The 13,057-nt window shown below is 47.9% G+C and overlaps 1 protein-coding gene across 3 annotated transcripts in view; it reads right to left on the bottom strand.

Annotated features, from left to right (window-relative positions):
• Eva1c (eva-1 homolog C) overlaps nt 1-13,057 on the bottom strand; it is a 72,576-nt gene that overhangs the window by 27,640 nt on the left and 31,879 nt on the right. For 2 of the 3 annotated variants that reach the window (XM_036203135.1, XM_036203136.1), the window contains exons 2-3: nt 11,439-11,635; nt 8,338-8,461 (exon numbers count right to left, since the gene is read on the bottom strand). The exons of the other annotated variant lie outside the window; for it this stretch is intronic. In XM_036203135.1, coding sequence (XP_036059028.1) covers nt 8,338-8,461; nt 11,439-11,635 — 321 coding nt within the window. The remainder of the gene's footprint in view (nt 1-8,337; nt 8,462-11,438; nt 11,636-13,057) is intronic. 3 annotated transcript variants of the gene reach the window in all.

Genomic DNA, 13,057 nt, shown 5'->3' with positions numbered 1-13,057 from the left:
GTCTATTATACACCTGTGATACTTCTTTGGGTTGTTTGCTTGCTGTAGTGATATGGGGAGAACCCAGGGCCTCTTGAATGCTAGGTGCACCCTACAACTGAGCTATACTCCCAGCTCTACACACCTACAGGACGTGGTACCCTCCAGCCCCTGGGCTGTCTGCCTGCACAGCATGCTGTCCTGAAGACCAAGCCTGCTGTAACACACTGCCAAGTATATGTGTATTTAACACTGAGAAAGGCAGGATGCATGCAGTACAAATGCTAGGTGACGGATATTTTCAGTTCGCTTATAATCTTCTAAGGACCACTGTTACGTATTCGACTTGTCACTGAACAAAATGTCATTATGTCGCATGACCATACGTGAAATATCAAGGAAAGGCAAATGTTTACAGGTGAATGCAGATGCACTGTTGCCTGAGATGGTGAGTATGATCAAGAAGTAGATCGGACAGAAGACAGCAATGTTCTGTGGCTGGACTGTGGTTGAGAGGACACGGCTCAGTAAACTTACTAACTGTAGTTGAACTGTTGACTTAAAATGGATGGATTTCATGCTATATAATTTACACCTCAACATACTTTAGAAATAATGCTAATTGGTATCGAGGGCTTCCCCTCCACTCAGTCCTGCTCTAAGCACATTAAATGTAGTAATGAACTTCATGCAAAGCAGCCTTTTGATGTGCTATCTTTTCAAAGCTTCCTAAAATCACAGGCAGCAAGAGTTAATGGCAAGCTGCTCTGGCTGGCCTGGGCTGGCCTGGGCTGGTTGTCAGGAGGGAACCAGCTTCCCCAAGAAAGCTCTTGCTTTGTTATGTCCCTCCTGAGCTCCTGTTTTAATTCCACTCTGCCTGATTTCCATTTTTCCTCCACTCTGTCTGATTTCCGTATCCTGATACACTTCAAGACTGAGTTCTCTCGAGTGTGATCCAAGACTCACTGATGAGTCTCGAAATCAGGTTAGTGAATTGTGACCAGCAAATTTAAACACTACAGACCAGCTGGGAGTGGCGGCACACGGCTGTGGCCCCAGCCCTCTGGCAGGAAGGTTGGCAGTTTGAGGCCAGTCTGAGCTACATAGAAGTCCCAACTCTTCCTTCTCTCCAGGAAAAGAAAAGACAAAGACAAAAAAAGAATGATTAGAAATCATCAAAAACATTAAAGCGCAATCCATGAGAAGAAACGTGGCAATGATTTCAAAAGATCATCCTTCGGCTGTGTTTGTGCGAGTGCAGGCCATGTTGGGCCAGTGAGTACAGTGTTTTTCTTACTGTGGGTTGGAATCCCAGCGGTTTGGAGGCTCCCATCATAAACCTTCCAGAACAGCACATGCACACACACCAGAGCTAGGACAGCTGGATGACTTCCCACAGAACCAACAATGCTTAAGCTCCAAATTTAAACCATGAGAGAAAACAATTCAGTCATGAGTCCCCCTCCCCTTTCCCATGACTTGGAAGTCCCTGTGATTCTTCACCAAAAGCCCAGAAGAAGAGAAAGAAGAAACCTTGGGTCACAGGCAGAAAGACGCTTCAGGTCCCAAGATGCCCACCAGCTTTGGCAGTGAGCCCTGGGGCTGGTTTTTAATATAGTCAACCCCCACTCCCCCCCCCCCCCCCCCCCCCGCTTGCAGGTTATTTTAAGTAATTCACAACCAATCACAGCTTGAAAACAGTAAATAGAAAATTCCAGAAGTGAACAATTCCTAAATTTTAAACTGTTCCCTATTCCAAGTAGTTGTGTGGTACTCTTCGGCAAGCATTCTCTGTCTATACAAGACATGAATCTTCCTTTGTCCAGCATATCCACCCTGTATATGCTACCTGCCCATTAGTTACCTGGTTGATTGTCTTAGTTATCCGATCCACTGTGGAAATATTTACATTCAAATAACCCTGATCTAACTTCCTGACACCCCCAAAGTACAAAGAATGTTAATGGTGGCTATTTTATTATAACCATGATTATAGCTTCTGTTTTATTATTGGTTGTTATAGATCTCTCTCACTGTGTCCAAATTAAACCTTTTCATGGGTGTGCATCAATATGAAAATCATAGTATATGTAGGGTTTGATATCTGTGGCTTCAGAGATCCACAGCCCTCTTGGACCATGTCCCCTCTGTATAAGGACAGATGATTATATCTATCTATCTATTTACCTATCTACCTATCTATATCTATATCATATCCATATATGTCTATATCTATATATCTATATTTATCTCTCTATGTATGGGGAACATTCCAGGCAAGTGTGCAACCTGATACCTGTGGGCCATATATAGCTAGTTATGAGTACAGCCAACACAAAATCACAGCTTATTTGTAGATGATAATGTCATGCAGCAGTCTTAAAGGCTTGGGTGTGCTTTGAGCGTGACCAGCATGCAGTCAGAGCAGAAATCAGGCCGTCAGTGCTCACAGGACCCTCATCTTCTCTGATCATTTGACACACAGAAGAGCCAGTGAAGCAAAGGGGCCAGTGTCATAGTAAAGATGTAAAAGACCCTTGGCTGGCTCACTGGAGTCTCAGCATAACATTTTGCAGTTAGATGCAAGAAAAAGCTTGTCTTTTTCTAAATTAAAGATTGCTGACTCTGACTGTGACTTTGGGTGAGCCGAGTCTGCAGCTCTTCTGTGTTGTGTCTGAGTAGATGTCAATCTCACCAACGCTGACAGTTCTGACTTCAAAGGCCCAGGGTGATAACTGCCTTTGATGGATAAAATAAGACACACCAGCGAGCTTTGCAATCCGGAGAACACTTGCCTACGTGTTCAGAATGCCTGGGGGGTGGGGGGTGGAGTGCCTCCAAACGGTGGGAGGAGCCGGGACAACCAGACTTCTCAGCAGACTTGAACTTTTGTTCGTTTGGTTTCTATAGTTTGAGATAATGACTATATCTGCCAGGCTACCCTTGAACTAAAGATCTTCCTCTTCAACTTCCCAAGTGCTGAGATCCAGGTCTGTGTCACCAGGCCCAGCTTTAGAAACTTATAAAAACTGTGGTGGTATTTTGTTCCCCGAAATATTGTGCACGCTAATAATGGGGCCAGAGAACAGAACGGCCACAATATTAAACATGGGAATCGGCAGTGGTAGCACACGCCTTTAATCCCAGCACTTGGAAGGCAGAGCCAGGCGGATATCTGTGAGTTCAAGGCCACATTAGAAGCATCCAGGCATGGTGACTCACACCTTTAATCCCAGAAAGTGAGCCTTTAATCCCAGGGAGTGACAGCAGAAAGTAGAAAGGTATATAAGGCGTGAGGACCAGAAACTAGAAGCATTTGGCTGGTTAAGCCTTTAGGCTGTGACCCATTCTGGTTGAGGATTCAGAGGCTTCCAGTCTGAGGAAACAGGATCAGCTGAGGAATGGGCAAGATGAGGTAGCTGTGGCTTGTTCTGTTTCTCTAATCTTCCAGCATTCATGATAGGAAATCACAACATGTCCACACGGTTGGGCTTGCCGTCGGACCGCCTAATTATTTCCGGTTCAAAATAGCCATTTCCAGGTCAGACATCTCATGGGACTGGGACTCTGTGGCTTTACATGGTTGCGTAAAGCGCTCGCGGCCATGTAATCTACGTGCATGCGTGGAGTAGCCACATGAGTTCCTGTATGCATGCATGGCCCAACCTTTATAAAGCCGGCGCCATCTTGCATGAGCTCTCTTGTCTCCTCACCCACCTGTGTGCTTCATACAGGCTTGTCACCTCTATCCTCTTTAATAAAAACTCTTCTGTGGTCTTGTTGTGTTTGGGACGTTTTCTCGCAGGGTAAGAGCTCCACTAAATAACTAACAATTCACCCCAATAACTGGCCTCAGGTTTGCTTTTATTAAGAAGACTCTTTAAGATTCCTGCTACAGAAAACAGTACTAGTTCTGTCTCTGTCTCTCCTTAAATCAGCACTTTAAAATATTACAAAGTGTTGTATTATTTGTTTAATGTATATGAGTGTTTCCCTTATATGTATGTATGTGCACCACATGTGTATGTGGCGGGCCCCAAACAGCTTGACCACACAGCTGCCATGACAGGCTTAGAGGCCCAGACACAGCTTCTGTGACAGGCTTACTGGCAGGCAACACCTGGATCCAGAAGCCATGACCTGGGCGTGGGGGGCACTGCATCTAAGGGGAAATACCTGACATTCCAAACATTCCCTATACCCCTAGACAAATGTCAGCCAATCGGGGTTCTGAACCCTGGAAATCCCCTCACCCCAACTTCTGCTATAATAAAAACAACCCCACCCTGCTCTCACCGCTGAATCGGACAGAGAGATCAAGCTCCAAGCTTGAAATAAAGGCTCTTTGCTTCCGTGATGGTCTTTTGGGGGTCCCCTCGATCTGGGCATAATAGTGTCCTTGAGGCCCACAGAGGATCCCCTGGTAGTGTAGTTACAGACAGTTATGATTCTCCATGTGGGTGCTGGGAATTGAACCCAGGTCCTCTGGAAGAGCATCCAGTGCTCTTCATTGCTGAGCCATCTCTCCAGCCCCAGTTTATTACAATTTTTTTTTTTTTAAAAAAGCACACCGTGGAATGAATATTAGCCATGTCTCTTGGAGTAACTAAAGCTCATTCTCCCAAGGCCAGCAAGACCCACTTAAGATGACAGGACCATGGGTCAGGCCTCCAGACACCCTGTCCCCACCACAGGTGACTCATCTTCCAGTGTAGAGAGCTGGTGTATGCCACAGCGCTTCCTGCTGTGCTCTGTTGAGTCCCTTGACTCCTTGCAAATGTGCTGGCACCTAAAAGCACATTCTTTTGGTTCTAAAGGAGCAGGGACCTCCTAACCTATCTGCTGCTTTCTAAGAGGAGCAGAATTTGGTAGGAGCTGGGGTCGAGCTCAGAGCTCTGGGCAGCTTCCCCAACACATCTGCAGAGAGCAGCAGGAGCCTGAGAAGGCAGTCAGGACTTCCTGCAAATCTCTACCAAGAGAGAGTCATGCTGGGCACCCTCTTTCTCTTAAACAGTGCACACAGAGTCCTTGACCTGCAAAGAGTTGTGTCCAAATAAACCCACAGTGAGTTGAAAAGCCATCAAGTTGGAAATACAGATGTCACTTTTTTACATGAATAAAAAAAAAAAAAAAAAGATTGTAATACATTTAGCACACCTAAGCTACAAACACATCATAGCTTCTCCTTGCAATCAAATGACCAATTGGGGGATAGTGAGATGGATCAATTGTATTTGCTGTCTAGCTCGATGACCTGAGTTCGATCCCTGGCACCCATAGTTTGGAAGGAGGAAGTCGACTCCTGCAGATTGTCTTCACACATGTCCTGGTGTGTTCCCTCCCTACTCACTCTAATGATGTTCTTAAAGGGCCAGCTTGGAGCTTTGACTGGCATTCCTGCTAAGTGTTGCAAGAAAGGATTGCATTGCACGTGATTGGCTCGAGGAAACATACAAAATCAAAATTCACTGGATTTAATTCCCAGCACCAGACACAGATTTCAAAGTCAAGTCTTTCCCCCCAGTGCACATCACTTTGTGCCAGGGACCAGTCTACTTTTACATCTCAGCAGAGGCCCCACAGAGGTGGGCGGGGCAGTGATCTGCCCTGACAGGAGCAGTTTATTACTGGCCTTGCTTACAACCGCGGCTGCAAGGCAATATTAAAATTCAGATAGACATCTTGCTTGCTTGGATTGTGTCCTACGACTCTGTACTGACAATGCACCGTGCCATCGCCAGCACCCAGGCCCTGCCAATATCACCTCCACCTCAGCCCTGGATACATCACTGCTTGTCAGTCATGCGCATCATTGGCCAGAATTACATTAGACTGTTTATTGGAATACTATCGAGCCATGACTCGGCTCAACTTCACAAACAACATCCTGTCTTCCCAGCAGCCCTGGTGGTGTGGAAGGGACATTATCCTCACTTCACAACTGAGCAATGGAGCTTCTGGAGGTGTCCAAGATCACACACAGCAACCCATAGCAGAAAGTGACCTATCCAGAACTGCTTAGATCCAAAGCTGCCCTGAGACCACATTCCATGGAGGAGAGAAGAAGGGAAATGGGGCATGTGCGGCACATTCAGCAAGAAGAGATCTAGGAAGGCCAGCTGGCAAACTAACTCGCCAAAACCCAACCAGTCTGCAGTACTTGCCAGTTTCCCTGTGCCCATGCTCTCGTGGTGTGGACTTTTCAGAACACAGAACTGGGAAGAGACACACAGATCACTCTGTATGCTGGCACTAGGTGCAGCTGTGAGCAATGCAAGTATCCCAGCAGGGCAGGGCAGGGGGTGGAAAACAGAGGCATCTCTGCAGGTGGGGTGGGGGGCAGAAGCCATAGAGAAAAGGCTTACTTCCCCCTTCCATGATGCCATGACTCTGGCTCCTCAGGACTGGATCACACAGCAACTCTGAGCTTCATTGTTCTTCACCCTTTCTCCCTGGGGCAATCACAGTGGGGCTTTACCTACCCGGCACCTCCCTGTGTAAACATTGCCCTGGTTTGTCCCCTCCAAACTCACGCTGTACAGTCCCCATTGGGAAGTATCAAGAGGGGGAAACTCAACCAACTCTGGTGTTGAGAGACGGGACCTTTAGGTGATTGGGATCAGAAAAGGTTAACCAGGTTGTGGGGGATGGAGGTACATCCACGTTCTCTGTCTCCAGGCCATAGTAATTACGCTCTCACCGCCTCGTCCTCCAGCGGCTGAGAGTTTGAACAACTGCTTTTGGAAGGAGTGTTTGCTTTCATCATGGAAGGTGGGAACTGTGGGGAGAGAAAAAGAGGGCAAATCTAACGACCTCTAGGGGCACGGTCATGTTTTTCAGCATCAGCTGCAGGAGGCCCATGAAGAACACAGAGATCTTGAAGTGATGCTCCTGATCTGTTTGCGGAGGTAGGGGTTGTTGGGATATGGTGGGGGATGGGAAGGGGCTCACAAAGAGATGTTCAGCTGCTCTTCAATGTTTCGGCTTGTTTGTGGCTATTTACGATTGTGTATGTGTGAGTGTATAAGACAGTGTGTTTGTGTGTGCCTACACAAGTGCATGTATATATGTGACTAGGTATGTATGTACAACAGGGCATAGAGCTGTGGCAAGGTGTGTGTGATAAGGTGTAGGAGAGTCTCTTGAGCATGCTGTGAGTGTGTGGGTGTGTGCACGATCACTGAGGTTCAAGTGGGTGTGGATGGGAGTGTATTTGCAGGGACAGCACCAAGGGGCAATTCTGTTGTATTCCTGTGGTCTCTGGGAGATTGTTGGAGGAAAAACCTGAGGTCTGGGGACTGCTTCCCCAACATGCAGTAGAGCAGCAGGATCCCCTGTGGCCCCACCCCAGCACCAGACTACCCGCGTCTTAGAACCCACAGAGAACAAAATGCAAAAAGTAGAACAGTTGGGTTGGGGTGGCAGAGAGAAAGTTGTCAAAACTACGATTCCTAACACAGGGTCACATACTATTGCTACAATTTCTTTTCAAGGAGTTATTCAAGCAAGCCTGCCAGAAAGACAAACGTTGAGAATCCTAGGTGTTAATTTTACACATGTGTGTATACGTTGGTGTGCATGGAGAGTGTGAAGCTAGAAAGGGGACCGTGGGGTCAGGGAGATTTTAAGGACATGAAGAAAAATTAGTAATAGAACTCCTGTGACATGAAGGTGGAAAGGAGGGGACCATGACCACAGGGAGTGGAAAGGCAGAGGGGGACGTGGGACAGAGAGGGAAGAAATGGAATAGGATCAACCAAATCCTGCATGAAAATGCCATTACTTTGTATGCTGACTTAAAAGAAACTAAGAAGAGAATGTCTCCAGCGGCTGACCCCCTCAGTGTGTTGCAGGCGCAGGTACCTGGGAATGAGACCTGGGTTCCTTGAAGAGAGTCGATGACAAAGCCTGTGTGCATTAGGGATGGCAAGAATCAACGGAGAAAGCACGGGAACTGGGGTGGAGGAGATTGCTCCAACACACCCTGGTCAACAAGGGGGAGGGGGCGGGCAGCTGGTTCATAGACATTGGAGGTGGTGCCACTGAGCCCAGGGGGCGTCAAGCCTCACGACCTGACTGCCTTTGAAAAGCAGAATCTGTTCTTCACTTTGAGGGACACCACTTGTGTTCCTTCCCCTCTGTGGATATTTTCAGCATCGTAACAGTCGAGTTTTACACACAGAGAAAGATTTTTACATTCATAGATTTGGACATATGAGCACACACATGTGTCTTTCTCTCTGACATTCCAAGGGATTTGAGGCTGGAGGAACACCATGGCAGAGGACTTTAGTCAGGAGTGTCCATGGAACAAGGGGCCCATCCCAAGCACACTGTCCCCCCTCAGAAGTTACTTACTAGGCTGGCATTTAAAGGAGACCAGGAGGTATTTACTGCTTCCTGGACAAAGGTCAGGTCCAAAGACGCGGCTATTGACCAGGAGGTGGCAGGCCCGCTGGTTCTGGCATTCATCCAGCACCTTCTGGAAGGAGGAGTACAAAAGCACAGACTTGTAAACTACACAGTGTCTGCTGGGACCCAAACCTGGCTTGTTCTGGGCTCTGAGGGCACGCGGCTTCCCTGTCTGGCCTGAGCGGTGTCTACAATGGAAGCACACGTGGGTGGTGGGCAGCTCCCTGTAACTTTTAGAAGAAAGAACCTAGTCCAGAGAGCCAGGGCCATGGGAGAGCTGGCCTCAACCAGCCCCGGTAGGCACTCTGGCTAGTCTTAAAAAGTTCAGTCCCTCAGAGGATCTAGAGTCCTGAGTGATATCAAGTCACCTTTATCGTTCAGCTGGAGGGCACTGCCAGCTTTAAAACTAGAGAGCCATGGTGGCCAAGAATCATGGCACATCTCCTTACCTTTAGACATGGCCCCATTCAGGCCCCAGGGACTTGGGAAAGCCTTCAAACACCCAAACTTTTTCTACCAAATAAAATATTTAAAGCCGATGCCCACCCTAGACAAACTCAAGGGCATGGGCCCATGACTTTGCTACTGAGTGATTTCTTTAATGGAAAACTCCCCTCTCTGTGTGTCTCTCTGTCTCTATCTATGTCTCTGTCTCTCTGTCTCTGTCTCTCTCTCTCTGGAAGTTTGTGAAAAGCCCTATGCTGCATCATGGAAAGATCCAGACTTCTTACTGCCCCTCTGGGCTATGGCTCCCAGAGAAAGCTCTACACAGAATGAATTCAGGTCTTGGCCTTGATTCTGATGAACAAGACACCAAGTCCAGAAGAGGAAAAGTTCCTGAGAATCTACTCATACTTTAGAATTGACTGCCTTGCAGATTTTTGAGCTTTTTTCTGAGTTGCCATGTTCTTCTAACAGCTCAAGGATCATGTGTTTCCATGAAGGATACCAGTCCTGCCATGTCACCCACCCTGCCACCTCAGGGCTCAAGGAGATGTGGATCTGTCCATCAGAAAGATTTCCCAGGGGAACCCTTTAGGCCCCTGGGAGGCACAGCTCTCGGATGATGGTCCACACTGGCATGGCTAATGGTCTTGGTAAATCACACAGCCTTCGGGGGTTATTGTAAGGCCCCTCCATTGTGACCTCAGGGCAGGCTCAAACCCTGTTACCAACTGCAAAATGCAGAGAGGCACCATGGTAGTTACCTTGGTGGATGTTAACCTGTTCCTACCTTAAACACCACTGCCCCTTGGGACATAGACTGACCCAGTGTGGTGTGAAGTCCCAGCAGAAGGGAACTCCGTTTGCAGAGTGAAAGGGCCATGCATAGCAAAGTTTCTGGCAAGCTAACCCTCTGAATAGCATCAGAACCGTGTTCATAAATGTTGACATGTCAGCCTAAATGGAACTTCCTCTTTCCTCAGGGCACCAGGCTCAGCAAGTAGGCCTCAGCACCAGCAGTCCATACTTTCACCAAGTAGATACTCGGTCCTCTGGGTGCCAGCCAGCCAGCACTCTTCCTATGCAGCTTAGAGGGCAGCGGAGAGTCTGGGCACCTGGGCTGGGTGAGGAGAGAGTCAGGTGGCCAGCAGGAGTATGGCTCTTAGAGGGGAGGCTCCAAAGGGAGAAACTGAGGCAGGGTAGGGGCACTCAAAGACACTACACTTGATTTCCAAAGAAACGTGTTATTATCTCTCATCACAGTGTGGAAGCCATGTCAAGGGAATTCAGCTGTTGCCTAATTACATGACTATCCACATGCTACAGCTTTTAGACTAAAAGCAAAGTAGTATGAAGAATAGAAAAATCTTCACATCATCTAATATTTTTGCTTCTCTGTGGGTATTAAAAAAACATACAGAAGTCTCCTTAGACCTTCTGATGAATTTACTTCCTCTACATATTCTATGCTGGCCATAATCAAGCTAACGTCTAACTTGCCACTTGCTGTAAAGAACTTGAGAAGCATTACAAATCATCATCATAATAAAGCCCAGGCCAGGGAGCTGAGATAACAGATTATGAATTGCTTGGATAAAGCAGACCATAGTGGCACAGGCCTGTAATCCCAGCTACTGCATACAGACAGCAGGATGGAAGGTTCATGGCTACCTGGGCTACAGAGCCAGCTCAAAGCTAGCCTGAGAAACTTAGCAAGACACAGTCTCAAATATGAAAAATGAAAAAGGGCTGAGGCTCTAGCTTGCCTAGTGGTATGCATTCAGGAGGGCCTAGGTTTGGTCAATTCCCAGTAAGGGAAAAAGTTGTATGTATAACTAACAGCCATGGTCTAAAACCACCAGTGAACGATTCCACTTCTATATGTCCCAATTTTCCCCAAGTGTGCCCAAGGAGGAAGAGAAGAAGGAAGAGGGGGCGGAGAGGAAGAAGGAAAGGGAAGAGGAGAGGAAGAGGAAGAGAAATAGAAGAGGAAAAAGATGAAGAGAATGAGGAGGAGGAAGAGGAGGGAAGGAGGAGGAAGAAGAAGTACTTTTCAGAAGAAAAAAAATTCAACCAAGACTACTCAAAATAGCTCTACATGGGAATGGCATGGCTGTCTACAGGGAGAGAAGCAAGCCTTGAGAAACAGAAGACAACTATGGCCATTCTCTAAGGAGAAGTTCATCATGATCGCCAATGTCAGCATCAGAGTCACTGGGTTCCCACTGGGGGATTTATCAGAGATGTGGGCCTGAAGGTTGAAGTCCAACATGGCTGCTTTGCTTCACTACAGTAAAGAGTGTGCCTGTGACTAACTTCATATGGAAAGAACTAAGGGAACTAAGAACTAAGGATGCTAAGGGAACTCTTCATCACATAGGGATTCCATTTGTACTATATGGCAAAGACCTCTGAGAAGCTGGTAATAGCTCACCTATAAAAATTAGTGATGCATAGTAATTGGGGTTTTCATGAATTTTTGACTTGAGTGAACCATAGAATCACACATATATGAACATAGAAAAAGAGAGAGAAAGGCAAAGAGAGACAGGAGAGAGGAAAAAACTATCTCATGATTTTAGCACATCCACGAAACGCAATACCTGCAAAGTGGTGGATGCCACACAGGTCAGGTTGTCTTCCCTCTGGGAGGCGGGCTCCTGGGAACCACACATTTGGTAATCTTGCCCATAAAATGCCGATTGGACACTTATTGTAGAATGCCGTGGGCACTGTAGATTCAAATAGTCCCCGTCACAGGCATAGGCGGTGTGGTTTTGCAGGAGTTTGGTTAAATAACCTGAAAAATATTCAGCTGGGTTACAGGGGCCCCAGAAAGCTCCCCTCCCCATTCCTGCATAGATTTCATAGCAAGGAGGTGCTAGTTTCTCTGAGGCAGGAGCAGCTGGGTTAAGAAGGTGTGGGGTGCAACTTCTACAGCCGATCTGAGGCAGGTAACCAATGAGGTCATGCAGGTGCTGTGGGGCCAGATGCTGACTTTCTTGTGTGGACCAGGTACCTTGGTCTGTGATGGCCTAGTGCGAGGCTTGGAGGGCTCCATCCCTTCAGGCAGCGCACTAAGGGACTGGCCATGAGCCCAGGGAATCTGGAAGAGCTTCTATACAGCAGGAAACTATGCTGAGTGGGTGTCCCTGGGCATGTGGACACCCGTTCCGAGGGAGAACAGACTTTTCTGATCTCCAGGCCTTCCTGGAGTGAGGGGTGCCATTCAACTTCAGGAAACCACTCCTGGGCCTGCCTCACCCCAGAGAGGAAAGCTGGGGAGGGCTGCCTGCTTGGGTGAAGGTTTGCCAGGAAGAAGCTGGGGGAGGAGGATCTTTGCTGTGGATTGAACAGGGCATCTCCAGATTCTATTGTGCCTCAGAGTGTTACTTCATTTGAAGACAAGGGTACAGGCATAATTAGTTGAAAGGAAGGCATACTGAACTCAGAGAATCCTTAACGCCATGTGGTTAGTGTCCCCATCAGGAAAAAAAAAGACAGAAGGCATTGATGAGAAGATTGGACAGGGAAGCCAAGGATGGCAGGCCACCAGCAGAAACTGAGGGGTACAGGGGGACCCTTAGAGGGTGTGTGGCTCCGCTGATGCCTTGATTTCAGAGCTCTGGGACTACAGGAGTAGGGATTCTGATGTGCACAGCCACCCATTTTGGAAGTTGTTCCAGCAGCCTCAGGAACAAGAAGAGGCTCCGCATCCCAGTCTCCCTGAGGACGACTTCTCAAGCAGTTGGAGGAGCCAGGCTGGGCCTGGGCTCTGAGAAGCTCTGAGGACCTATAGCCTGGCATGTCTGGAGCATGGGTGGGTTCTCAGAAATGAGGAAGTGAGTTCTGGCCAGAACGAAGATTTCTCTTCCTCCTTCTCACACCTCATAAGGTCAACAGCAAGGCTACCGGGAGCAGAGCCAGGGACTTTCTGCTGAGGTGTGTGTGGGATGCGCTGGGCAGACTCTGACAGGGAGGCATTAGTGGGGGTGGGAAGGGCAGTTCCAGAAGTGACTGATCCCCACACAGACGACCCACGCCTATGTGAGTCCTGCTCTGGTTTGAAAATCTCAGAAGTGTAATTCCTGACTAAGGTACCTGGGCTTCCTGGAAGCTCACAGGCAAAGAGGTGAGGCCTGGAGTCATTCCACTCATAGCTGAGTGTTCTGAAGAAGGCTGCAAATTCCCGCTTACCCTAGCCCTCTCTTTCTCTTCTCCT

The sequence above is a fragment of the Onychomys torridus genome, chromosome 12 (genome assembly GCF_903995425.1).
Source record: "Onychomys torridus chromosome 12, mOncTor1.1, whole genome shotgun sequence".
Taxonomy (NCBI): Eukaryota; Metazoa; Chordata; class Mammalia; order Rodentia; family Cricetidae; genus Onychomys; species Onychomys torridus.
The sequence above is the reverse complement of the archived record's forward strand: the minus strand, read 5'-3'. Positions and strand labels throughout refer to the sequence as shown.